Raw genomic sequence first — 26,660 nt, forward strand, 5'->3', positions numbered from 1 at the left:
TTTTTTTTGTTGATGGGAAATTGTTCTTCGGAAGTAGGGAGCGGCTGAGGGTGGTGGAGACGTTGTTGACATGCCAAGAACATCTTGTTCGCCAGCGATATCGCTGCCAACGCAATAGACATTTGAGCAATAAATATTATTTACGATATGGAAAGAGTCATACTATCAGGTCGATACAAGACATAGTTAGTTGTATGCAGCATTTAATATGTGTACCTTCTGTCACATCGGTGATGGACCATCCAACAAATACCCGAGCTTTTTTCTTGTTTCTTGTGTGAACTCATCTCACAACCATCATAAGTGCATAGTGTTATGCATACACACTCCCAAGGAAACATTTGTGTGAATGAACGGATATGAAGTAAAGTACAAACATGACAGTTTGCAGTCTTCGTGGAAAAAATAAAAAGTGCAATTAACAATATTGAAATTTCCAAACCTAACATTTACGCACTCGTTTCACAAGTTCATGTAAGAACAAAAAGTACATTTGTCGTTCAGACATGCCAATCATGAATGCTAAACTAATAGGCATGACCAACATGGTTGATGATATCTAATAAGATCAAGTGTAATATATGTTTTTACCAGTCTAATTCTATGTGGAGATATTGTTTAGTAACTAACCAAATTTAAGTTAGTAACAAGGCAATAACATAGTTCTAATTTTGGTAAAGCTTTGTCCATTTCCGATTGTGCTAGAGAGGACAATGATGCTTTTCCCCAAGTTTCAAGTGAAGCATTTAGATAGATGGGCATTGATGACCGCCAAACTCTAAAAAGTCATCATGAACCGTATTGGCTATTTTACCTTGTCAAAAGAGTCGACGATATGATTCAGAAACTAAGACATACAATGTCTACAACACAACATCTCAGCTGCCTAAATAATCACTGAAAAATATGATAATAACATTGCACCAATCTGAAGTTTCAGCATACTTTTTCGCTCTATAGCAGAATATTTTGTTAAAAAGGATTGCAGCTATATGTCAAAATTGATGTAATGCCGCATACTGATGTAGATAGAATGTTAAACCACACGAGGGCAAGACCATGGCTGACTATATCTTTGTCTATGTAAATTCAGATTTCTACTAACAATCGATCCAAAACAAACAACTATACTGTACTACATATTCATTAATGTGAATGTAGACTTTCTTAGAAAGTAAAAATCGACCCAAAGCAGACAACCATACTGTGTCATCTTAGAGAAACCATTTTAGCTAAAGGCTATGATTCATCTTAGAGAAACCATTTAGAGAGAAACCATTTTAGCTCAGACAATATGATTGATATCATTGGGACCGATCACATCACTTGACCTTCAAACAGAATGCATCCACGTTAACGAACTCCAACTCTGTAAATGCATATATGAAAGAACTTCCAAGCCCAAAATATCCCAAAAAAGGATGATTACACACAAGGCTTCCATTGATACAATGTCTTGTATATGCAGCTTTACTGAGATTGTTTTCACATAAGGCATCATGCCCAATTCGAGGATAAAGTCAAGAAGAATGTGGACAACGAACAAACCCCGACAATGGCCTCCATCAAATATCCAGCTTCTCCACCTTCGTTCAACTTTCTATCTCTGGTTTCATCGGCACAACTCATTAATTGATTGGATCTTTGTTTGACTCATTTATGAATGATGGATCAAATAGATCTTGGTTAGGTCTGCCCATGCATTGAAGGATTTGGACAGTTAAGATTTTCATTGTGGTTGGCTTAGGATTCTCGGATTGCCCAATGGATTTCTTGTTGTAATAGTATAATGTTCTTGGCCTCTTCTAAAAATAACTTTCCGTAGTATCATCATACATTTCGAAGATACAGACAGAGAAACTACATGTGTTCATGTGCACCCGCAAGCTTATCTAGAAAAGTGAGGCCCATGTGAATTAGATCATCACATAGAAATCATAGGCTACGAACATTTCATAATTGTTTAGTGGATTATACAATGGCAAAATCGGCAGCCATCGCACTGTGCTCGCAGAATACTACCATATAAAAATAATGATCAACACCAAACTAAAATTACATGTAAAAGAAGATCAGATAATAACACCCGGCTATTACATATGAAGCAAACCAAAAAAACCCTAATCCGGTCATACCCTAACCTTAACCGTCCAAACCTCATCATAAGTAAACAGATGAACCAGGATCATTGATCCATCCTATAATGTGTCTCAATTTGATGGAACATGATCGAAGCCATGCGGAACTAATGATCGATGCTCAACGAAAATCTATTTGTAAAAATAGATCAAGAAACACCTTCCTGATCTATCATGAAAACCATGAACAAGTCTAACCAAGAGCAATACGAGCAGAGGAAGGAGGATAAGAACCTGATGGCCACGGCTCCCTTGTTGGATGGCGGCTCTCGACTCAAAACCCATCAATAAACAAGCCAGGGATCGACGATGAATCGAGGGCGACGCCAGTGGATCCAACCCTCGGGACCTGCTCTTGGCGGTGTTCTTTCTCGGGACGAAGATGGAGACTGCTGTCTCCCTCTCCCGAGAATACACGAAGAATCCCCCGTTCGATGAAATAAAGGATCGAGAAGATTCGAGAGAGGGTAATATATATATATATATATATATATATATATATATATATATATATATATATATATATATATATATATATATATATATATATATGAAACAGAACCCTCACCCCAATTAAATTATATTTTAATTTTAGACATAATTTCGATTTTATTTTTTTTATTAAATCAGAGACAAAAACAGGTGGAATAATGATATGATGATATATATGATAATATAAAATATCATATTATTGGTTACTTAATTTAGAATTTCAAATGCATGATAATGTTGTCACTGTATCAAATCATACTAATCTATCAAACTTTCATATGAGGTGTTGGCTTTGATAGCTTTGGAGACGTCGGTCATACAATATTGACATCGAGGTATCGATCATCTGACACATCGATGTGATAGTCTTATCATTATTCTCATATCAGAAATTATTGTACTCTTTGAATCTTTTATGCATCACAACTGATCATCATTCAGCGCTAAGCACAGTCCAAAGAAGCTCACATCAAGTCATCCTAAGACTCGAACACTGCAAGTGCCATGGCGGCTGCTTTAGCCTGCTCGCTCGCAGCGCTTCCAGTTCAAACCCATTGCCGTAGCTGAAGCTTACATCTTCCACCTGCCGCAGTTCCCATCCATGTCCGCTCGTCTTCAACTCCCCAGACCCGGTGGACGACGACGAGAAGCTCGCTCCGGAATCGTAAGTCTCCTCCCAATTCCTCCAGCCGCTTCCTATGGTCAGCGCCAGCTCTATGTCGTCCTCCTGTTCGACCTCCACCGTTGCATCTGCTTCACCTCTTTCTATGTACTCGTCTGCTGGAAGTTCAAGATTGAGCACCCGGCAACGCCGCCGCCGCCGCCGGCGGCTGGTGCTCGGAAGACATGAATCCGCTGCAGTGCTGCTGCCATCGCCGAGGTGAAGCTGAGTGCAGCCGCCTAACCTTTGCTCGGTGTTGATGCCTCTCATCAGAAGCTTCTGAACTCTATACAAGCGATGGAGTTCATGGACCTGATGATGGTAGAGGCAGATTTAGACGTGCGCGCTTGTGGTTTAGTTGCTGAAGGTGAGGGGAGCCTACCTGTTGCCTGAAGGTCTCTTCATGCTTCAGCATCATCATCTTCATGCACTCCTTGTCGTACTTCCTCAGAAACCTCTCCATCAGGGGCGTGATTGGGTTTGACCGTTTGGTTTACCAGAATGACGATGCACTTGGGTTTTGCTCAGAACCTATCGACATCAGATGTGTATCGGCTCAAAATTCTGCATAGGCAAGCGGAGACGATGAGGACGGACACTGACCTGTGATGAGGACACGGCAGGTGCATCGATGAGGGACTCTGCTGCTACTCTTCTGCCAACTCCTCCGGCCCACAGTGACGTTCCTTGGGAGAAAGAAACAGTCTTCTTCTTCCCAGTGTGTGGTGAGGCATGAAGTATTTAAGCTTCTGTGGGCAGAATATTTTAGTAGGCTCCGCAGGCATGCCAAACAAATCCCACTGCCATGGCCTTTGCGGTTCAGGTGCATGAGGGAAAAGATGCCCCGGACAATGCCTACATAGCACAGGAGAAAACTAAGAAGGCCTACTTATTATATGCTGTATTGCAGAGTGATGCAGTGCTCCTCCTCAAAATCAACATCATCCAGAATGGCCAAACCATCCATGGCATAATTAAAGATGCATGTTGACGACCGGTGTTGTGACCGAGTTTGTGCTACAATGCGAGAGGTGCACAAGTCATGTCTGCATGACTTTGATGGTGTCAAAAGGTGGAGACTCGGTTGTGGTCAATCTGCCATCCATGAGCTGATCTGCTTTCTGTCACCGGTACTCATGGCTTCTCTCTTTTGGACGAGCCATGTTGATGGAAAGCCACCGATTGTACATTTATCTCTGATGATGTGCATGATCGATCAAAACACAAGGAAATGGGTCCATGCAGAGGCAGTAACCTACAGGGGAAGCAACACCGAAAGCTAAAGCATGCATGCGCTGTTGGTTAATGGCAACAACACCGTGGAGCCAATCCGTTTGTTCGGGAGGAGGGAAGGCTTGTCGCTGTCCTCCCAATGCACTGACAAAGGCGGAAGCGCTGCAGAGGGCAAGCAAACCGCCACGGGAGGAGTGCCTGTGGTTGTGGGCGTCAGTGGCGCACATGGTGAGGCCGGCGCCGTGTGTGCGTGAGTGCTACCGGAGCTCAAAGGGGTGGACATGGCCGAGCACGCGCTGCCGGGGCGAGGAGGCGCAGGCGTACGGCCCCATGGCCCCGCCTCCATGGGGCTTCTCAAAAGCAGCAGCAGCTCATGAGCTCATCTCTGTGGCTCCACCACTCTGCTTCCTTTTGGTTCGTGTTTCAAGGAGGCGAGGCGGCCTCATCGATCCATCGTTAATTGAGCTGATAATGATGCAGATGACTGGTTCCGTTGAGCTCGTGGAAAGCACAAAGAGAGAGAGAGAGAGAGAGAGAGAGAGAGATAAAAGGGAGCCCTTTGGTTTCTCATGATGGCTTCTGCTAATCGGTTTGCTCGTCATGGAACAAGGAGCAGGGAAAGGTACCTTTTCTGAATCATTCATACTCGTATTCTATGGAGTTTATACCTCTGGTTGGGCCATCTTCATCACTGTCCTCCATTCACATTCCATGCTTTGTAGTTCGAGATTGTCGATGATTATTTATTTACGAGATAGAAAGGGTCTTAGGCAGATTATTGGGACTCTCTGTGGGATGAATTCTGGATTTCTAATATTTTCTTGAACAAATGATCTACATCAGTATTCACCGTGTCAATTTGAATAGCAATTGAAATTTGTAGCTGCTGAATCTTTGACATTGACTTGTTATCTCTTTTGTGCACAGGATCAACTCGTATGACCTAAGTATATCGACCTGAAAGGTGCCAATACGATTGCAGGACTTACAAGATACAGTGCCCCGAAGCAGTTCCCAGAATTGCTCATTACAAGGAAGCAAAAAAGCAATGGCAGTAGTAATATAGTTAACGAGGCAAAGACATCATTAAATATAAGCGCATGCTTGGTGGTGGTTTAGAAGCCAAAGCTCTGGAGGAGTACGTCAGCCTGTGTAATGATAGCAAGGGCGTCAAGTGGGTGCATGCATTGCTCCCTCTCTCGTTCGTGTCGTCTCCGAGGCGAGACTACTCGATGTGGTCTCCTATGTTTGGGACTCGAGATGGCCTGATGGAGAAAGCGACGCACGCTTTGCTAATTGCCGATCTATGCCTTTTTGACATCATTAAAATAAAAATTAAATGATATGTTGGATAGGATCAACTCGTATGATCAACTACTGGTGTTATATATATATAGCAAAGTTTTACACACAATTTTAATTTTTTGAATTCGGTTTATGACGAAAAGACGTCTGACATATTTAATTTACTATAATTTTACTCATGTTATCGAAAGATATATTTTCTTTGCCTATAAAATGTATTGTTTAAAATATACTTTTATGCAAAATTTAAATGGACTCATTCACCGCATCGGTTGAATACTGTCGCTGATGCTATTGCTGATCTGTAGGTGTCGGGCTCGTGCGTCATGCAAGAAGTCATCTTTCGTCTTGTAATCACCCTGTCAAACGTTACCCCAAAGCCGCACCCAAGTCGTGTAATCACGCGTGTCACATCCGGCGCGGGTGACCCCACCATCTCTGCCACTGGTGGACCAAGTCCCGGCTCCTCAATGTCCGTGCAATTTCCAGGTCAAACGTCACCAAACCCCACGCTACCCCCCGAAAGCTTAAGATAAAGATTACATGACGCACAGCAGCTTCATCGCGAAGCTCACCGAGAGAGAGAGAGAGAGAGAGAGAGAGAGAGAGAGAGAGGAGAGCAGGACGAGAGACATGGCGGCTGCCTTGGGGATCCCGAAGGAGTACGGCTACGTGGTGCTGGTGCTGCTCTCCTACATCTTCCTCAACTTCTGGATGTCCTTCCAAGTCGGCAAGGCCCGCAAGAAGTACTTCTCTGCTCAGGCGATCTCTTCTTCTTCCTTGCGTTCGTCCTCTGTTCTCTCCTGATATGCTCTCTTCCATGACGGTCTCAAGGTACAAGGTGTTCTACCCCACCCTCTACGCCATCAAGTCCGAGAACAAGGACGCCAAGCTCTTCAATTGCGTCCAGGTCTCACTCTCCCTCCTCTTCTCGACGAACTTCTCTCTCTCTCTCTCTCTCTCTCTCTCTCTCTCTCTCTCTCTCTCTCTTACTGTGTTTTAATGGTGGTGGCAGAGGGGGCATCAGAACTCGCTGGAGATGATGCCGGTGTTCTTCGCCACGCTGCTTGTAGGCGGCCTGCAGCTCCCCATCATCGCCGCGGGGCTCGGCGCCGTCTACACCGTCGCCCGCTTCTTCTACTTCAAGGGCTATGCCTCCGGCGTCCCGGAGAACCGCCTCAGGATCGGGTACTACTTCTCTCTCGCCACCCCCCGTTGTCGACTCCTCCCTCCCTCGTTTCTATCCAACACAACAAGGTGATCGCGTGTTGTCGCTTGCAGGGGAATCAACTTCCTGGCCTTGTTCGGGCTTATAATCCTCACGGCGGCCTTCGCGATGAGCCTTATCTTCGATGTCAACATGCAGTCTCGATCGTCTTTTTGAAGCTTTGCTGTTAGCACATGATACAACCTTCTTCTTCTTCTTTCATCTTTATCTATGTTGATCTTTACATGCTGTTCATTCCTACGCGCTGGCCATGTATTCTGTCTTGTGCATTGACCATGTCGGTCAACACCCTATTGGGGTCAACTTTGGTTCCGTATTTAATAAAAAATAATTTAATTTTAGAAATATCTCTCCAATCACGCATTTCGCAGCACGATATTTGAGATGGAGATCGACGAGTTTGCCGTGAGTCTAAACGACTGCAACATTGGAGCAAATCTCTTCTCGGATCAGGTAAGATGTTTGGATCGCGACCCGAACCCGATGGTCTGATAGTTTTAAACGGTCTATCTGAGTCGGGCTTTAAATCTCGGATATCCGAATCCAAATTCTGGTCGGATCGGATCCGATGAGCATGTGTCGTACGAGCCAGGCAACACAGAGTGTAATGAGCAGAGCTGTGTGAGGCCCCACATCTTCTGGGTCACTCAGGGATGGGGTTGGTGTGGGGTCCCATGATCGACCGTGATCAATGGCACGCACGAGATCGAGGGAGCCTCCATCCTAACCTTGTGCTGACCGGGTCGCAAACAGAGCCCATAAACGACGCGGGCCTCCGCGGTCGCCTGCACCAGATCACATAACCCTAACCCTCGCTCTTCTTCCAGCTCGAAGCCGCACTCATTGCTCGATCGACCGTCCCGTCTCGGCTCCTGGGAATTGGGGGAATCCAACCCCAACCCATCTCCTCTCCCCCCCCCCCCGCCTTCCCAGCCTCGATCCCAAGCCCCGAATCGACCCCACTGCACCGACCACGAGAGGAAGGACGCGATCGATCGAGCCCTAAATCCATCCTCCATGGCCGCGCCCACCCAGACCCCAATTCCCCTCGCCCAAATCGAATCGTCCACGGCTTCCCCTGTCGCTGCTGCGGTTGCTGCTGCTGCTGCCGCCGCTCCTCCCCCGTCCAAGCTCCCCATCAAGCGCAAAAAGACTCCCCACCCACACTCCCAAGAACAGGCACAGCCCCACCTCTCGTCCCCCGACCCCCTCCTCGTTCCCGCCCCTTCCTCCTCCTCCTCGGATCCACCCCTCGCCGCTGACCAGGGCTTCGACGAGGACGATGACTACGATGATGGCGACGACGACTACGGCGCCGCAGCGGCCGCCGGATCAGCCGCCCCGATCGACGTGCGAGCCGGCGGGGCTTCGGCTGCCGCGGCCCCTCCCTTCCGGTTCCAGCGCGTGTGGTCGGAGTCGGACGAGATCCGGTTCCTCCAGGGCCTCCTGGGCTGCTGGTCGCAGGGCCTGGTTTTCCCTCGCGACCTCAACCTTTTCTTCGACCGCTTCTCCGAGTCCATGCCCCAGCCTTACACCCGGTCGCAGCTCTCCGAGAAGCTCCGCCGCCTCCGCAAGAAGTTCCGCGTCATGTCCTCCCGCATCGCCCGCGGCCAGGACCCCGCCCGCCTCGCCCCCCACGACCGCGACGTCCTCCACCTCTGCACCCGCCTCTGGCACCCCTCCTACGCCGCCTCGTCCCCCTTTTCGGCCCCCGACGCCCTCGCCCCCGGCAGTGGCGGCAACAAGCGCCGCCGCCCCAACCCGCGGGCCCCCACTGGCCAGGCCCGCCCCGACAACCCGCCTCCCTTTCCCGCCCCTCCTCCTCCTCCTCCTCCCGCACCTATCTCCACCCTAACACCTCCTCCACCCCTTCTTGCTCTTCCTCCTCCTACCGACGAAAAGGTGGCCTGCATCGGTGCGGGCACCTCCGTGAACGCACTTCATCCTGTACTGGAAAACGAAGAAAAGAAGGTGAAGGTGGAGAAAGAGGAGAAGCCTCTGTCGGGGGTGGGTAGGGATGAGGTTGCTCCTGGCATCGATGTGCCAAGGCATCTGTTGGCGAAAACCATCTTGGATGTGTTTGATGCGTGCCTCAACGAGTTCAAGGTGACCGTGGCAGGGCAGGGGCTCGTTTTCCCAGGCGGCTCTGCTTCGTCCGGTGCCGCTGGTAGGAGTGACCTGGAGCAGAGATGGCGGGAGCAGCGGGTCACCGAGCTGGACGTCTTGGGCAGGCGCTTGAGGTTGGTTCTCGAGAAAACCATCCAGAATTGAACAGTCTGCAGGGAAAGACAACTAATTTGGATTCTCCTCTGCTAGGATGTGTTATTAGCTTCCAGTACCGTTTATTTATGCGTTGCTTTACGAGTTTGTACATCGTCGTATCCGTAGTTCATGTAGTTCTTGCGTCTTAATATCAAATGTTTGTCTTTGTGGTTGCAGCAGAATCTAATTTTGTTTGCATGAATGATTGCTTTACCTTTACGTTCTACAATTCTCCTAGACATGGAAATGCTTAATTGCAAGAACTCTGTTGTTGGACAAAATGCAACCAAGTTGTGGCTGTTCGGTGGATGATCTATAGGATGAATTGGACGTATCAGCCTCTTTGTTTTCCTAGAGGCTATATGTTAGTCATTGTTGAATTCATATTGATTTATTATGGGTGATTAGGTCATATTTTCTTGTAACCTGCCTGTATATCCATCCTATTGAGATCCCGTGAAAACATGTCACTTGTGTTCCATCTTTGAACACGCCAGGTAGACACACTACCCGAGGAGGTAAGCACTTACGCAGACTCGATATTTGCCGACGTCACCAGCCCTCAGCCAACCACCTCAGCTTTGACCTCGTGCGCTCGGTCGAGGCACAGGAGCACATCGACCGAGGCTCGTCATACCCTGCAGCAGCTCGGCCTCCCACGCAGCCCCAGTGGCAATGTCAGACGCCACCGAAGGTACAGTCCTGCCCTGCAAACGGGCACGTCAGGTAACACCCAAGCTCATCTATAAATACTCCTGAGTCCTGAGGACAAGGGGGAAGAGAAAGGCACTAGAAAGCACCTCTATTTCTCTTCCTCCAAAAACCCCCTCCACATCCTTCTCTGACTCGATCGTCGGAGGAGTCGGGTCAAGCACCCCGACCCGACTTGTGTGCAGGTACGAAGACGGTGTCGCCTCTTCCCAGGAGCTTCCTCCCGACCCGAACCACGGTGCCCGACCGCAGGGAGACCCCGAGGGACGTCGTCCGAGATCCCCGACATCCGGACCCCAGAACCGAGCCGCGTCGGCCCCGAGGCCACGGCTTAAAAAGTTACTTACCGTAACAGATTGACGCTAGAAGGAGGGCCCGAATGTCGAGGGATCCTCAGGTTGATCCTGACGACCTCCCCGCGACCCCTGAACGCGGCTGGCGTTCAGTCGACAATCTGGATCCGCTTTCGCCCGAGGGCGCTCCGAGCGTCCCCTTGCCGGTGTCATCCGAGGCCTTTCACGACCTCGCCCGTCAAGTCCGAGCTCTGACGGATATGGTGCAAACCATCATCCCGCTCATCTCCCAACCGACACCCCCGCTCATGACTCAGCCGCTACGACAACAAGAGCCGCCCGCTCGGGCCCACATGATGCTTCTGGAGCCTTCCGCCTCTCCTCGGGTCAGACCGACCCCACCCGGGGGTCCAGCAAGGACAAACCCGAGCGGCCACCCGGAGCTCGAGGTGTTATCTTCGGAATCAACAGACTCCCTGTGAGCCCAGCTATGTCTTCTCAGTCAGCGGCTCGACGAACTGGAGTAGGAGTTTCACAACTCAGAGGGAGAGCTTGGGGTGGACTCACACCAGGGATCTCCATTCGCACCAGAGATACGAGATCTCGTCGTTCCCACGAACTTCCAGCTCCCTTCTCTGGACGCATACGACGACGCCACGGACCCAGCAGATCATATCGCCGCTTTCCGTGCCCAATTGGCGCTGCATGGAGCGTCTGACACTTTAATGTGCAGGGCGTTTCCCACAACCCTCAGGGGTCCAGCTCGCACGTGGTACGCCGGCCTGAAGACTGGAACAATCATTTCCTTCGGCCAACTCGCCAAGGACTTCGAGCTCCACTTCGCAGCCCATGCCCGGTCGAAGCCCTCCGCGGCACTACTCTTCGGACTCAAACAAAGAGAGGACGAGCCCCTCTCATGCTTCGTGGATCGCTTTACCACGCAAATCCGGAGCTTACCGGATACTCACCCCTCTTTGTTGGTGTAGGCGTTCATAGTAAGCTTGCGACCTTCCAGACTCTGTTGGTCCCTCGTAGAGCGACCCCCCACCACAGTACCAGATATGCTCCAGCGAGCCAACCGGTACATCGAGGCGGAAGCTTGGGCGACTGCAAGGAAGAGGAGTGACTCTGGGCGACGGGCCCCGTAGCAGCGGTCAAGCGCCCGCGTTTGCTATTCGGCGTAACCCTCGTGCCAGGAATCTTGCCCCTCCCTCAGTCTCTTCCAAGCGAAAGCTCCAATTTTGCCTGATCGCCTCTCGGCTCACGGTTAGCTTCAGTCTAACCCCACTCCTTTTTGCATTCGCACGACTCGCCCACATGCTGCGGAGCTCCCCTCGGAACGGCTTGCCCACCTGAGTGGTGTCACTCGGTCGCAGCCTGCCTGCGCCGAGCTTCTCGGCCCTTCATCGTCAAGTTCACATCTGCACAGTCTGCCCGCCCGAGTTCTCTCGGCCCGAGCCTACCCCCTCGACCTGCGTCGTGCTATTCGGCCGCATGGTCCTCGCGACCACGCCTGCGCGGTCAGCCCGACGCACGTCATGCTACTCGACCGCATGGCCCTCGCGAACACGCCTGCGCGGTCTGCCCGCCTGCGTTGTGCTCCTCGGCCCTCGGCTCTACGCCATCCCGAGATCACACCTGCGCGGTCACCCCGCCTGCGTTGTGCTCCTCGGCCCTCGGCTCTACGCCATCCCGAGACCACACCTGCGCGGTCACCCCGCCTGCGCCGTGTTCCTTGGCCCTATGTTCCCGAGACAGACTTGCGCGGCCTGCCCGCCTGCGTCGTGCTCCTTGGCACCATGTTTCCTGAGAAGCGCTTGCGCGGTCGGCCCCTCTGCGCCGAACCCCTCGGCCACACTCTGCCCTCAGAGCGGCCTGCCCCTCTGAGCGATGTCACTCGGTCGCAGCTTGCCCGCACCGAGCACCTCGGCCTATCACTGCCGAGATCTACCTCGGCGCGGCCTGTCCGCCTCTGTCGTGTACCTCGGCCGCATGGTGCCCAAGTCCACGTCCTCGCGTCCTGCCCGCCTGATCGTGCTACTCGATCGCATGACCCTCGCGACCACGCCTGCGCGGTCACCCCGCCTGCGTCGTGCTCCTTGGCTCCATGCTCCCGAGACAGACCAGTGCCGCCAGTACCCCGGCTCCATAAAACCCGAGACCACACCTGCGCAGTCACCCCGCCTGCGTTGTGCTCCTCGGCCCTCGGCTCGACGCCTCCCGAGACCACACCTGCGCGGTCACCCCGCCTGCGTTGTGCTCCTCGGCCCTCGGCTCGATGCCTCCCGAGATCACACCTGCGCGGTCACCCCGCCTGCGTTGTGCTCCTCGGCCCTCGGCTCGACGCCTCCCGAGACCACACCTGCACGTTCACCCCGCCTACGTTGTGCTCCCCGGCCCTTCGGCTTTACGCCACCTAAGACACACCCGCTCGGCCAGCCCGCCTGCGCTGCGCCCCTCTGCCCTCATCGGCTCCATTGCCCCCGAGTCCAACCCTGCTCGGCTTCCTGACTAAGTTGCACACCTCGACCTCGCACTGCTCGAGACACGTTCGCGCCGCCAGCCCGCCTGCGTCGTGCCCCTCAGATCCGCATGAACAGCCCACCTGAAGTAAGAAGCCATGCATCGGGCTCCCCGCATGCAAAAACCGACGCATAGCTCCTTTCGGGGGGGGGGCATATGATAGGGGTAAAAATGGCGATGTGACACGTCAGCACGCCAGGTAGACACACTACCCGAGGAGGCAAGCACTGACGCAGACTCGACATTTGCCGACGTCACCAGCCCTCAGCCAACCACCTCAGCTTTGACCTCGTGCGCTCGGTCGAGGCATAGGAGCACATCGACCGAGGCTCGCCATACCCTGCAGCAGCTCGGCCTCTCACGCAGCCCCAGTGGCAATGTCAGATGCCACCGAAGGTACAGTCCTGCCCTGCAAACGGGCACGTCAGGTAACACCCAAGCTCATCTATAAATACCCCTGAGTCCTGAGGACAAGGGGGAAGAGAAAGGCACTAGAAAGCACCTCTACTTCTCTTCCTCCAAAAACCCCCTCCACATCCTTCTCTGACTCGATCGTCGGAGGAGTCGGGTCAAGCACCCCGACCCGACTTGTGTGCAGGTACGAAGACGATGTCGCCTCTTCCCAGGAGCTTCCTCCCGACCCGAACCACGGTGCCCGACCGCAGGGAGACCCCGAGGGACGTCGCCCGAGATCCCCGACATCCGGACCCCAAAACCGAGCCGCGTCGGTCCCGAGGCTACGACTTAAAAAGTTACTTACCGTAACATTATGTGCAAGTCTTACGAGGCAAAGGGTTCTTCTGGTAATGATGTATGTGTTAAGTTGGGACAAACTTGCTTGTCCTCCGAGGACCAGGGGGTTTGGTGGCATGAAACTCTAGGCCTTGGAGGCTCGCCCTGGGAGTCATTTGGTGAAAGATGAGTAGAAAGTAAGTATGCCTTTCTTGGGGAGCCTTGAAGGGCAGGGAAACAGCCATTCGGTGAAAGATTAGTAGAAAGTATGCCTTTTATTATTACTCGTTGCCTCTTAGCGACACAACAGTTTCTAACTTTCGTTTTCTACGTTGGACGTTACTACTGTCACAGGTGTTCAATCAAGAGGCGTAGCATCGGCGTGCTAGACGTGACTCTTTTTAAGCATGAGGAGGAGGTTCAGAACTTTCAGTAATGTAAAAAAGGGAGAGGCGTAAGTAAAGCTCGGATGTAGAAAGAAAGCTTACCTGCATGGAACTGTCGCAGTGGTGCTATCTATAATTGGGACAAGAAATGGCCGGTGGAGAAGAACAATGAGCGTATGAATCAGTAGTAAGCAGGGAAAGGACAAACATAATACCTAGACAGACACACATCTGCGCTGAAACCCTACCTCTGTGGTCTGTTCAAGCTTACACGTGATTCGATCCTTCGTGATATATATATATATATATATATATAGTGGGCGGTTCCGCTTGACTCATGGAAAGGACAGGAAGAACCAACAGAAGCCAATCGAATCAAGCCGAGCTATAATGTGTTCTGTTTACGGTATCCGTCGGGCTACGAGGAAGGCAGATCGCACCATGAACAGCTTCGACGTATATGCATGGTGATATGGTGTTGGTGATGAATCTGTAGGATGCATTGCGACAGCGAGTAACCGGATGAGGAGGGACTGAGCTCAGAGCTTGACGACCTCGGGGATGTGGACGGGGTAGCGGTGGATGCATTCGGACCAGGGGCCGTCGATCGGGGTCTTCACGGTGCGCATGCACTTCCACACCGCGCTGTTGCACTTGAACCCGCTGCCGAAGCCGATCTGCCACACCCGGTCGCCGCGCCGCATCCGCCCCTTGGACTCGATGTAGTTGAGCTCGTACCAGAGGGAGCTGCTGGAGGTGTTGCCGAAGCGGTGCAGCGTCATGCGCGACGCCTCCACATGCTCCGCCGACAGCTCCAGGTTCTTCTGCAGCTCGTCGATCACCGCTCGCCCCCCGGCGTGGATGCACAAGTGCTCGAATGCCTTCTTGAAGTCGGGGATGTAGGGCTTCCTCTTGGGGTTTATCAACTTCCGCGCCACCAGCGTGAGGAAGAAGAGGAGCTGCTCCGACATGGGGAGCACCAGCGGGCCGATGGTGGTGATGTTCGACTTGAGCGCCTCCCCGGCGATGGCCATCAGGTCCTTGGAGAGGGATATGCCCGTGTGGCCCTCCGCGTCCTCCTCCTCGTACACGCAACGATAGGCGCGGTCGTCGGCCCCCTTGTGGGTGCGCACCACGTGGACGAGCCGGTACTTGGCTCGGCCGGCGTCGCGGCGGCGGTTGGACAGCAAGATCGCCGCGGCGCCCATGCGGAAGAGGCAGTTGGGCAGGAGCATCGCTCGCTGGTTCCCGGCGTAGAAGTTGGGGGTGATGATCTCGGTGGAGATGACGAGGGCGTTGGAGCCGGGGTGCACCTGAAGCAGGTCCCGGGCCAGGTCGATCGAGATGAGCCCCGCGCTGCACCCCATGCCGGACAGGTTGAAGCTTCGGATGTTGCTGCGGAGCTTGTAATTGTTGATGATCATCGCCGACAGCGACGGCGTCGGCGAGAAGAGGCTGCAGTTGACCACCAGGATGTCGATGTCCTTGGGCTTCAGCCCCGTCTTCCGGATGAGGTCGTCGATGGCGGAGAAGATCACCAGCTGCGCCTCCGCGCGGGAAGCTTCCATGGAGGGGTGCGGGGGTATGTAGTGGTTGGCCGGCGGCAGGCAGGTCTCCTCCCCCAGCCCCGACCGCTCCAGTATCCGCATCTGGAACTGCACGCTCTTCTCGTCCGAGTTGATGAGCCGCGTGTGCTCCATGAACGTGGAGAAGGGCACGCGGCAGTTGCTCGGCGGCTTGAAGCATGCGTAGTCCACCAAGTACACCGGCCGCGGCCGCGACATGAAGTACACCGTCGCGACGAAGACGATCACGAAGACGGAGCAGAGGATATGGATCACGTCCAGCTCCAACGCACGCCACAACCCCAAGATCTCCTGCGGCCCCCGGCGGACCAACTCCAACCCGACTGCCACCATTACCGGGATCGACAGGAAGGTGACGTAGTTGTCGACCAGGTGCTGATATCCCAGCTTAACATACTTGAGGCTCACCGAGCTCGAAAACTCCGGCAATGGCGCCCTCGGCATCTTCTACTCTCTCTCGTGGTTTCAGAGACACATTCCACCTCTTCTGCCTGCTTGGCTCGTAGTGCTCCGGGTGCTGCACCTGGAGGAGGGGAGAAGGAGAGGATTTAAAGAGAGGAGGAGGGGCTGGCAATGAATGAGGTTTGATGGGGTGGAGTAAATGATGAGAGGTGCCGAACGAGCTGCTCAACAATCCGGCCACGGTGTGTGACGCTGTCTCGGCCCAGCTAGTCTCCCCCTACCCTCTCCTCGCTCTACGTCGCACCATTAATACAATGGCGACGGTGTGTGCGTCGGTCCATGGGGGAGTTGGCGGTTGGGACGGTTGGAGGAAGAATATGAGAGTACTACACCGCCGTCGCTCTCGTGAAACCGAGACGTTGCTTAGTCCATCGGCCATGGCAGATGCCGGAAGCCTCCATTTATTGCTCGCATCCGTGTTGATGTGATTGGCCGCTGGGCAGCTGTAAAGCCGTTCTCCTCCCCTCCCTCGTCTTCATCATCATCCTCCTCCTCCGCCTGCGAACTAATGCGTGGGCCCGTCGGATCGCCAAACCTGACGTTCTCTTCGGCCATCTCCCATTAAAGTTTGACCGGTCCGTCGACGCTCGCACAGTTGGAGTCCACCGAGGAGAAGACGGTAAACGCGGTCCCCGTGGACTTTGAGGATCCCACTGTCATTTCCACTTGCGTGCGAACGCGCGCACGCAACTCGCATCTTGTGTCGCAAGCTGCTCAGCCTCCAGCATTTTAGTTTGCACGTGATTAGATATGCTTCAAAAGATATCTGTTATATATATTCATATTTAATTATAATATATCCAAAGTGGAGAGAAAACATGTAATTCAATTGATTTTTTTTTGTATATGCCATATGTTGCGGGAAACAATGGTAAGTCGTGGTCTCGGGGCCGACGCGGTTTGATTTGGGTCCGAATGCGCGAGGATCCGGTGCGGCGCTCCTCGGGACAACTGGGGTGACTGGTCGCGGTAGTCCAAATGGAATATGGTGTCGGGGAGGTGCGACCTCGCCTTCGTTCCTGCACACAGGTCGGGTCGGAAGCTCGGCCCAACCCCTCCGACGTTCAAGTCATATGATGTAAAAGGGAGTTTTCCTCGTGAAGAAGTCCCCTCCTCCCGGCGCTAGAAGGAGGGCATTTATAGGACAGTTTAGTATTACTTGATGTGCCTGCCTGTGGGAGACGGGATCGTACCTCTAATGGCGTCTGACATTGCTATTGACGTTGCGTGGAGAACCGAAATGTCGCAGGGTATGGGCGAGGGTCGGTCGTCCTCCTCCTCTACCTCGGTCAAGCGCGCGGGGTCAAGCAACGATGAAGTCGTTGTCTGAGAGCGGATGACGTCAGCGCATGTCGAGTCAGCATTATTGCCCTCCTCCTCGGACAGAGTGGCACCCAGGTGAGGCCGACATCGTGACACCCAGGTGAGGCCGACATCGTGTCGTCATTATTACCCCTATCACCATACACACCTTTTCTTTTTTCAACTATTTTTGCTACGATTGTTTCATCTCGGTCAACATATAAGTTTGACATATGCCTTGATTATTTAGTTGTTAATCTATAATATATTATGTAGTATTATTACATCTCCATCTTTGTTAATCTATATCAGAGTGAGCCTCCAGTCAATGCACTACTAATGCCCCCCTTTTCCTTTTTTGGGTAAAACCAATTGATATGCCGATTCATAAATTGTTGCACGAATCTTGAAGCAGGCATGTAGAACGAATGATCTGATCCACTCATAAGAAAACTATTGAGCAGCATTAAATGTTCCTACTTCGACCGAAGAAGACCGGCACGGATGTTCCTTCCGATCTCTCGAGCGCAACACGGTGTCAGAGAACCCAGACGGCAATCACACCGCTCTCGTTCGTCGACTTGTCGCCATGGCAGTCTGCTTCCTTCCCTCTCCGATGGAGGATAAAGATGGAAGTCACATGTACATGTGTGAACCCAAGTTTGGGGCGGCATCTTCTGGAGAACGACACGGCCCAACTGTTGTTCGATGGAATGTCCATGAGAAAAGAAAAAAAAAAAAGTCTTGCTTTTTTTCCCCCTTCAGGATCAGAGACTGCGATAGAGTTTTCTGCAAGGGTTGCTGTCTCCCCATTCTTCTTCTCATGTACTACTGCCACCTTTGCTGATTGCTTCAGCCACTCTTAACCTTACGTGCAGTGTCGTAACTCCTCAAAGGTTAATCCAACGTAACCATTCCCGGCCATCCTTCCCTTTGATGACCGCACGCAGAAAGAGACAGTATGTGAGGATGGTATCAGCCATCAGGCGTGTTGGGTTGGGTTTTGGAGTGCTATGTCAACATTGGCTCCCGCTGCCACCGTGAAAGAGGCCATCAGAACGCATGCAACAGGATAGAGATGAATCATTTAATTGGAATTTGATCTATCATCATTCCCGACGTCAAAGCTTCGATCCAAAACCATTTCTAGAAGCCATCCTGGTGCAAAAACCCCCTTCCTTCTATCCACCAGCAAGTGAAGGTCTTGGGGAGTAGAGAGGAGCAAGGCATGGGCAACGCAGTGTGCGCCAAGGAGAAGAAGAAGAAGACGGCCAAGGTGATGACGTTGGACGGCGCCGTCATCCGGCTTAAGCCCCCGGCCGCAGCCGGCGACGTGCTCCGGGACCACCCGGGCCACTCCGTCCTGGAGGCCGACGAGGTCAAGCGGCTCGGCGTCCGCGCCACGCCGCTCGACTCCACCCAACCCCTCGAACCGGGGAAGCTCTACTTTCTGGCGGAGCTCCCCCGACCGCTGGACCGCCGCGGGCTGCGAAGAGCCTCCTCCGTCGTGGCCGCCGCGCGTGGCAGCGCCACCGACCGGCTGGAGAACCTGCGGCTCTCTCGGCCGCGGCGCTCCGCTTCGCTCGCCGTGGAGACGGCGGAGGGCGGCGGGGCGGTGCGAGTCCGGGTGCGGCTGCCCGCGGCTCGCGTGGCGAAGCTGCTCCAGGAGAGCGCCGACGGAACGGAGGCGGCGGAGCGGATCGTGGAGCTTTATTTGGCGGCGAAGTCACCGCCCGCAAGGATGGAGGTGAGTTCCCGTGACTCGCACGTGATCCCTTTCCCGCCTCAACTCACCATGATCTCACGATTACTCTCGGTCTCTATTTGACTCCTAACCTTTTCGTTATAACTATATCGCTTTATTAGATATTAAATTAATTAGTCGTAAAGAGAAATACAATATCTGCAACATAAATACACAGACAATGAGGGAATTGACATTTTGGTAACATAGTAATTAACGACCCGTCAATTGATGGGGTGGACAAGGATGGATGGGGTTCTTCCCAACCAAAATGCCCTTCGACGTATGTTGTTCCTATGCTTTGATGTCCAAATCTTATAATCGCTTTAAGATTGTCATCCCCGGTTGATGTTGGTGCAGAGACGAACCAGATTCATGCCTGTGGTGGATGAGACAAGAAGGCGACAGGGTTCGGAGGACAGGATGTAAGAGGACACGCAGCAGAGTGTTAGGTTAATGTTGTGTACATAATGGTGTGACAAACATATAATGTTACCTGTGACATTTCCTACTGTTCTTGAACATTCCTTTTGCACAGACATATTATTTCGTGCATATCATATGCAAACTTTGTAAAGATATATATATATATATATATATATATTCGTATTTATATATTTTTCATAATTTTATTTCAAATTTGTAAGAGGTGGGTTTAACCTAAGCTTAAAGTCGCGATCGAAAAACCACGACTTGAGTTTCGGCTGCCGACGTTGCCGTGTGCCGACACTGCTTGAGTCGCGACAGGAAACATCCGTTTTCGTGTTCCTCACGTGCCTTATCTTCCGTGGGACCCGTGCTTCACGCGAGTACCACGTCATCGGGTTAAACGGCGAGGGAGTTGACTGACCGGGCCGGAATGGTGCAAATGGGCATTAATTTTCTTTGCACTGGTCGAGGCGGCAGGACTGAGGTCACGAAGACCGAGGCCTCGTGATTCGTGCCGGCATCGCTCCACTGATGGGCTCGTGTCCTCCGACACACCCCACTCTGTCCCGGAACATATACCAAAAACGGCACGAACCCAAATCCTGCGCCTTCAAATTAAACCACAAGAGCCAAAGACGAGAACCGCCACCCGCGGCCCCCACCGACCCATCGCCGAAACATGACCGTTGATGCTACCTCACCCCACTCTGATGCACGAAACGGGCCCCAACGATTCCAAAACATCGCCCGAATCGTTATCCAGCGTCAGATCCTCTGCCAACGGCGCATGATCGAGTAGCGAGCGATGACAAACCTCCCTACCCCCAGTCCTCTCCTCCCCACTTGTATAAAATGCTTCACCTTTCCTATGTTCTCTCCCCCCACCCCACACATCGCCTTCCTCTGCTCCCTCAGCTCGGCGTTCCTCGGTGAGTGAAAACAAGGGTTTGCCGTTGCTCCTCCCTAGAGATTCATCGGCTGCCTGCGATTAGAGGAAAGAAGGGGAAACCGATGACGCTGCCTCTCCTCCTCCTCCTCCTGGCCGTCTCGGTGGTCTCCGCCGACGAAGGTGAGATCCATTCTAGTATCAATGTCGATGGCTTCTCTTTCGCTCCGTCGCTTTTGGCTCAACGAGTTCGTCATCCGGTGATTTTTGTTGCTTCGACGCTCTCCGATCACCGACTACGGCGGATAGTTAATAGTTATATTTATGTTTTATTGGGGTTTTTCTTTTTTAAGCTATCTATATTTAATTTTTGAAATAATCCTTTTTTCTTTTCCTCAAATTGGGAAACCTATTGCGATCGTACGTGCGAGTTCCAAGAAGCTTAGCTTGCTTTAGATGTACACGAGTTAAGCTTTCCAACTGCCACAGCACGCGGTGCCCCACGCCGGATTGGACACACGGTGCGGGACCCACAGGACATTATTGAGGTTCCTCGCTGTGCTCTCCGTTCGCGCGCACCTACGCAGAGTGCTTTCTCGCTCGGAAGATATGCGAAAGTATTCGTTACGGAGTACCGTCGGATCCCGCACTGTCCGACCACTAGAGTTTAAGTTGACGGTTGTGATTTAAATCTTCAATTCCTGATTAAACTACTGAGCTACGGTCGTTGTGATGCCATTATTGTTGTATTTCTTTTATATGCGCCGCATATTTGTTCTGTTATTTATTGTTGTGGACGAATCGACGGTGGGGGCCGACTCATGTGCGGATACTGTATCCACCGTCAGATCCTGCGGCACGAATTTTATCGGTACTCAGCCGACGGCTGAGATATTTTCTTTGGTTTTCTGGGTTCTTCTTCGTCCTGGACCCCGTACCTCACCCGCTCACGTTGCTTCACAGCTGTCTTTGCCGCTTGTGTTTCGTCGGACCACGTTAAGCTGACACCACCGATAGTAACTCCTATATTTTAAATCTTTATTCCGTATTTGCGCACTTTAGCGTTTGGTGCGGATCTCGCTAACTTGCGCTTCCAACGGCAGGGCCGTTCATCGGTGTGAATGTCGGCACGGCGCTGTCGGACATGCCGTCGCCGACGCAGGTGGCGGCGCTGCTGAAGACGCAGAAGATCGACCACGTCCGGCTCTACGACGCCGACCCGGCCATGCTCGCGGCGCTCGCGAACACCGGGATCCGCGTCACCGTCTCCGTCCCCAACGAGCAGCTGCTTGCCGTCGGCCAGTCCAACGCCACCGCCGCCAACTGGGTGGCCCGCAACGTCGTCGCGCACGTTCCCGCCGTCAACATCACCGCCATCGCCGTAGGGTCGGAGGTCCTCACCGCCCTCCCTAATGCTGCCACCCTACTCGTCCCTGCCCTCCGCTACATCCACTCCGCCCTCGTCGCCGCCAACCTTGATGGCCTCATCAAGGTCTCCACCCCGCACGCCTCCTCCGTCATCCTCGACTCCTTCCCGCCCTCGCAGGCCTTCTTCAACCGCACCTTCGAGCCGGTCATCGTCCCCATGCTCAAGTTCCTCCAGTCCTCCGGCTCCTACCTCATGCTCAACGTGTACCCGTACTACGACTACTTGCAGTCCAACGGCATCATCCCCTTGGACTACGCCCTCTTCCGCCCGCTCCCCCCGAACAAGGAGGCGGTCGACGCCAACACCCTCTTACACTACACCAACGTGTTCGATGCGGTCGTCGACGCCGCCTACTTCGCCATGGCCTACCTCAACGTCACCAATGTCCCGGTCGTCGTGCTGGAGTCAGGATGGCCGCACAAGGGCGACCCGGCGACGGAGCCGGACGCCACCGCCGACAACGCGGCCACCTACAACAGCAACCTCATCCGCCACGTGCTCAACAACACCGGCACGCCCAAGCACCCGGGGGTTCCGGTGCCCACTTACATCTACGAACTCTACGACGAGGACCTCCGTCCGGGGGCGACGTCGGAGAAGTTCTGGGGGTTGTTCGACGTCAATGGCGTGCCAGCGTACACGCTGCACCTGACAGGGTCCGGGACGCTGCTGGCGAACGACACCACGAACCAGACATTTTGCGTCGCAAGGGAGGGGGCAGACACCAAGATGCTGCAGGCTGGACTTGATTGGGCGTGCGGGCCGGGGAAGGTGGATTGCTCTGCTCTTATGCAGGGGAAGCCATGCTATGATCCTGATACGGTCGAGTCGCACGCCTCGTACGCATTCAACGAGTACTACCACGGGATGGGAATGGCTTCTGGGACTTGCTACTTTAGTGGGGTTGCAGCTATTACGACTACAGATCCAAGTAAGCTGCAATTACTATCATTTGATGCACTTCCTAACGAATTGAGACTGGCTTTCCTGAATGAGCTGCAGTTTGATGGATGACATTTAAATTCTAATATATAATGAGTGAAACTATAGAAAAATAGAATTCTCAACCTTTGGACATCTTAAAATCCTGCAAGATAGAATGCTCCTTTAGGTAAATCATGAGGCTATAATATTAAGTAGTGATCGTCGAACATCATGTTAGACTGTCATGTACTTGGGTATGTCGTTAGAAAATAAATGTTAGCATGCTACCATTTCTAAAAGAGTTATTATGCCTTTATGTTTTTGTCCTTGCAAACAAACTTGTGAAAGCTCAATTTTGTCCTTACACGGAATAATCTCTCTTGTGGTTTTTTTTTTTTTCCTTTTTTTGTGCAGGTCATGAATCTTGCTTATTCTCTGGGAGGTATGTGATCTTCTTTTTGAGTTTGCCTCTGTGTTTAGGATTTCATTTCGTAATGCCTTTTGCATTAGAGATTTTTCAAGTAGTTGATATGATAATTACGATCGATGGCTGAGATGGGTCTTTGCCATCACATACCTTAGTTACATAAATCACATTTTCTAGTCAACTGATCGAGAAAAATTAATTCATAAATATCTGCAGATAATAGTTAATGTAATTTCCTATTATCAGGGTTGGATTATAAGGTCGTTCATTAAATTATGCTGCTTGTTTTAGCAAAAACTTTGTCCTGCAAGTCTTCGGACATTTTAATTGTTTTGGTGTGTTATCTTCTATTAGTGGTTTGCTAGAAACAATGTGTTATTCGCATGCATTTATGGTTAGCATGCCAAGTATCTTTTCATTTGTTTTCTAAAATGAAAACACTTCAAGTTATTGAAAGATGTATTATTATAAGATATTGTAAGGTCATTGTACAAAATAGTAGATAAATCTAAGGGGAATGTGTCCTTGAACAACAACCCAATTCGTTGTTTGATTAATTACCGACTTGATGTCTGAGATTATACCTCTAATGGTCCAAGGAGGAGTCATTTAACCTCATCGCACATTAAATTATTGAATTTGTCGTTAATGAAGTTGTTTTGGCAAGGACACTTTTGCTGTTTTCATGCAATAAGATGTATCCTAGTTGTTGTTGTCAATTAGATCCATCAAATCAATTTGTGATGTGATTTCACAGTTTATTCAAGTTACTTGGCATACAATGGCAACACTGCAAGAATCAGAAGCCGTAATCAAGATAATTGGCTTGCTTAAACTAAGCGTGCCATATACATCTTTTGAATTTTGAGTCGGGATAAACTAAGGGTGCTTGGTACTTGTAAGTGATCATAAGGATTTTCAAACCATGTAAGTCTTGTGTCGACATTTATATATATATTTTTGATTGTCGGTCTCTAAAATTGTTCATTTTGTTTTGAAGCCTTCCCTTTCCCTAATAAAGCATTCAAATATGTATATTTATAAAATAATCAAACCTGATAATTTATAGGTTCTCTTCCTTTCCAAGAATAAGATTCCTTGTTCACCAAGGACGTCGAGGAATCTAAAAGTTCTTGCAAATCCAAAGGGAGTGTTATGTATGGCAGTAATGTTCCTTAAAAGGATTCCGTAGTACTGTTTCCTTCAAATGATCTATATGTTCCTTAACAGACAGATCATTTTCAAGTTTTGAAAGCATGTTGAATGTTACTTAAGTTGCTGGTTGTAGCTCAAACTCTGCTTCAGATACTACGATTAACTTAATCTTTGTTTTATGTAATCTTCTTCCTCGATGCAGTGGTGGGAAGAACAGTACAGTTCTGAATGGCACATCGTTGGCTCCCTCCTCCAACTCTACATCAGCCGAGTCCAGTGCTAGTGCTGCTCACAGTTTCCATCACAACAAAGGAGGTCTTCAGATCATCAGACTTCTCCTGTTGAGCTTAATTGTCTTGTAGCTTATAATCTCCTCAATTTTTGATCGGCAAGAAGCTTTTCGAAAGCTCCTGTGGAACTTAACTCGATCAATTCTGGATGGATGTGAGTTGGGTTAATTTGTGGCGAGGCACATCCAATCTTGTCTTGTCCTCATCGTCCGAAGTCAGGTTGTCTATCGCTTTTGTCATTAAAATTTTCCTCGTTGTGCTGAATGCAAATCCTCTGTACAAATCCCATTTGGTGTTTGTCCTTTTGAAGATGATCTTCTGCCAATAGTCCCTCAATTATTCTCGCTTTGTGGTTGTGCAGATCAAATTAATCGTAGTATGTATTGATAGGATTTGTGCATTACATATCTTCCTTTTCTTTATATTTGTCTTATCATAGGAAGATTACATGAAGCAGGTAAAGGCTTTGATTTAGTTCTGTTTTGGGGGTCCCACAGCAGCTGTGTGAGAGGTATGTTTGCGGGGAGAGTCGACGCAGCGGGGAAGGAGTAATTTTTTGTCACTTTCAACTGAGCGCTTTGCGTTGTGTCTTTTGGCGCGTTCGAGTTCCGTCCCGCAAACGAATACCCAAACGCTTCTCTACCGGCTTCAAAGCGTCTTCATACCCTCTCTTTCTGACCTCGATCGCGACTCCAACGGCCGTCTCTCGATCGACAACCATTCCTCGCTCCCAGCCCTTCGACGCCCGATGTATGATCACCTCGGCGTCCTCAGGGGGCTGCCGCCTCGCCGCTCAACCTCGAGGCCGACACCATTCGCAGACCCCTCGGTGGGTGCGGGCCGCAGTGCCGCCGGTTGCTAGGCGGTGATAGTGAACCACCAGATCTGGTGCTACGCCATCGCGCTGTGGTGTTGCAGGCAAGTCGCTCATCCCTTGCTCGCTCTGATCGATTTGGTGATGGATAGGGTCTTAGGATCGCGATGAGTCGATTCAATAACTTCATCCTCTTTAATTCTCTTGACCTTTAAAGACCCTTTTGCCAGCGTATCTTCTTCCTTTGTGTTGTTTATCGGTATGAATTCTAGTGATGTCTTCTTACATCCTTCAGCGTCTCAGAAGCCAGCAAATAGTAGATAGTGTCGATTGGTGCTACGCCATCGCGCTGTGGTATTGCAGGAAAGTCGATCAATCTTTGCGCGCTCTGATCGATTTGGCGATGGAATAGTGTCTACTGCATCGTCTTAGGATTGTGATAGGTTGATTTGTTAGAGTAGAAAGTATGAGTTCACCATTAACTTCCAATTGTTACTTGTGATTATAATTTAGTCTCCTCCTCTTTAATTCTTTTGACCCTTAAAGATCCTTTTGCCAGCATATCTCCTTCCTTTTTGTTGTTTATTGGTACGAATTCTGATGATGTCTTCTTACATCCTCAAGTAACCCGTTAGAGCAATGATAAGAGATTATAATAGAAATAGATTAAATCATCTTATCAATTATTAAACATAGATTAATTAAAAATAAAAAATCCGATGGCACATATCGTTGTCCTAAGGTGAATTTTGAACCTTTGTGCTAGTAAGATCGGAATCCCGTCCCAAAATACAATTAGGGTGTTATATTCTAACGAGCGCGATTTATGAAGATGACGAAAAGCTTAATGTAGAAAAGATAATATAAGATAGAAAAAAACATATAAAAATTAAATAGAAAAAATGCTATCTAAGGAAAGAGAGAGACAATTGTTGATGAGTTTTATGCCCCATCGTAGAATAAGAGGATATGAGATGGGAAGATAGGAATGCCGCGCAAAACTGTCACCGAGGATATCACATAATGTTTCATTTCTCATATCATGGAAAAGCAGATAGGATAAATTTGAAGTTTTTTCATTTTACAAAGCAAAACAATATAAAAAATCCCGAAGTCAAAAGTGGTAGGTTCACGAAACAGTCACGCTCCAATCAAGTCTTCCAGGGGTTATTTTAGGTTGTTTGAACATTGTAGAACTTGTAACGAGGTAAATATGAGTTATGCAACTCATACAGAATCAGGATCGTT

General features: G+C 50.7%; 6 protein-coding genes across 6 annotated transcripts; 4 read left to right on the top strand and 2 right to left on the bottom strand.

Moving 5' to 3' along the window:
• Window positions 1-2,875: 2,875 nt before the first annotated feature.
• LOC103976832 (uncharacterized) lies at window positions 2,876-4,077 on the bottom strand. The gene is made up of 3 exons (XM_018822206.2): window positions 3,895-4,077; window positions 3,674-3,822; window positions 2,876-3,603 (listed from the first exon to the last, which is right to left on the bottom strand). The coding sequence occupies exons 2-3, from the start codon at window positions 3,752-3,754 to the stop codon at window positions 3,100-3,102; spliced, it is 585 nt and encodes a 194-aa protein (XP_018677751.1). The 5' UTR covers window positions 3,755-3,822; window positions 3,895-4,077; the 3' UTR covers window positions 2,876-3,099.
• A 2,314-nt stretch (window positions 4,078-6,391) lies between these two features.
• LOC135605081 (uncharacterized) lies at window positions 6,392-7,404 on the top strand. Its single transcript, XM_065094770.1, has 4 exons — window positions 6,392-6,575; window positions 6,664-6,739; window positions 6,845-7,017; window positions 7,111-7,404. Exons 1-4 carry the CDS (start codon window positions 6,463-6,465, stop codon window positions 7,211-7,213), a joined length of 465 nt encoding a protein of 154 aa, XP_064950842.1. The 5' UTR covers window positions 6,392-6,462; the 3' UTR covers window positions 7,214-7,404.
• Window positions 7,405-7,877: 473 nt separating this feature from the next.
• Window positions 7,878-9,521, top strand: LOC135606241 (probable transcription factor At3g04930). The gene has a single exon (XM_065097195.1). It carries the CDS (start codon window positions 8,075-8,077, stop codon window positions 9,326-9,328), a length of 1,254 nt encoding a protein of 417 aa, XP_064953267.1. The 5' UTR covers window positions 7,878-8,074; the 3' UTR covers window positions 9,329-9,521.
• Window positions 9,522-14,120: 4,599 nt separating this feature from the next.
• Window positions 14,121-16,249, bottom strand: LOC103976761 (3-ketoacyl-CoA synthase 6-like). The gene has a single exon (XM_009392082.3). It carries the CDS (start codon window positions 15,992-15,994, stop codon window positions 14,504-14,506), a length of 1,491 nt encoding a protein of 496 aa, XP_009390357.2. The 5' UTR covers window positions 15,995-16,249; the 3' UTR covers window positions 14,121-14,503.
• Window positions 16,250-17,808: 1,559 nt separating this feature from the next.
• LOC135605082 (uncharacterized protein At1g66480-like) lies at window positions 17,809-19,690 on the top strand. The gene is made up of 2 exons (XM_065094771.1): window positions 17,809-19,061; window positions 19,419-19,690. Exons 1-2 carry the CDS (start codon window positions 18,543-18,545, stop codon window positions 19,485-19,487), a joined length of 588 nt encoding a protein of 195 aa, XP_064950843.1. The 5' UTR covers window positions 17,809-18,542; the 3' UTR covers window positions 19,488-19,690.
• A 658-nt stretch (window positions 19,691-20,348) lies between these two features.
• Window positions 20,349-24,946, top strand: LOC135606243 (glucan endo-1,3-beta-glucosidase 3-like). Its single transcript, XM_065097198.1, has 4 exons — window positions 20,349-20,556; window positions 21,477-22,733; window positions 23,141-23,168; window positions 24,511-24,946. The coding sequence occupies exons 1-4, from the start codon at window positions 20,499-20,501 to the stop codon at window positions 24,668-24,670; spliced, it is 1,503 nt and encodes a 500-aa protein (XP_064953270.1). The 5' UTR covers window positions 20,349-20,498; the 3' UTR covers window positions 24,671-24,946.
• Window positions 24,947-26,660: the final 1,714 nt, after the last annotated feature.

Source organism: Musa acuminata, chromosome BXJ2-2 (assembly GCF_036884655.1).
Source record: "Musa acuminata AAA Group cultivar baxijiao chromosome BXJ2-2, Cavendish_Baxijiao_AAA, whole genome shotgun sequence".
Taxonomy (NCBI): Eukaryota; Viridiplantae; Streptophyta; class Magnoliopsida; order Zingiberales; family Musaceae; genus Musa; species Musa acuminata.

Coding starts and splice junctions, on each gene's coding strand:
- LOC135605081 (XM_065094770.1), top strand. CDS start 6,463: ATGGCGGCTGCCTTGGGGATCCCGAAGGAGTACGGCTACGTGGTGCTG. Junction 6,740..6,844: donor AGCTCTTCAATTGCGTCCAG/GTCTCACTCTCC, acceptor TGGTGGTGGCAG/AGGGGGCATCAGAACTCGCT. Junction 7,018..7,110: donor GAGAACCGCCTCAGGATCGG/GTACTACTTCTC, acceptor TGTCGCTTGCAG/GGGAATCAACTTCCTGGCCT.
- LOC135605082 (XM_065094771.1), top strand. CDS start 18,543: ATGGGCAACGCAGTGTGCGCCAAGGAGAAGAAGAAGAAGACGGCCAAG. Junction 19,062..19,418: donor CACCGCCCGCAAGGATGGAG/GTGAGTTCCCGT, acceptor ATGTTGGTGCAG/AGACGAACCAGATTCATGCC.
- LOC103976832 (XM_018822206.2), bottom strand. CDS start 3,754: ATGGAGAGGTTTCTGAGGAAGTACGACAAGGAGTGCATGAAGATGATG. Junction 3,604..3,673: donor AAGAGACCTTCAGGCAACAG/GTAGGCTCCCCT, acceptor TACCATCATCAG/GTCCATGAACTCCATCGCTT.
- LOC103976761 (XM_009392082.3), bottom strand. CDS start 15,994: ATGCCGAGGGCGCCATTGCCGGAGTTTTCGAGCTCGGTGAGCCTCAAG.
- LOC135606241 (XM_065097195.1), top strand. CDS start 8,075: ATGGCCGCGCCCACCCAGACCCCAATTCCCCTCGCCCAAATCGAATCG.
- LOC135606243 (XM_065097198.1), top strand. CDS start 20,499: ATGACGCTGCCTCTCCTCCTCCTCCTCCTGGCCGTCTCGGTGGTCTCC. Junction 20,557..21,476: donor GGTGGTCTCCGCCGACGAAG/GTGAGATCCATT, acceptor TTCCAACGGCAG/GGCCGTTCATCGGTGTGAAT. Junction 22,734..23,140: donor TATTACGACTACAGATCCAA/GTAAGCTGCAAT, acceptor TTTTTTGTGCAG/GTCATGAATCTTGCTTATTC.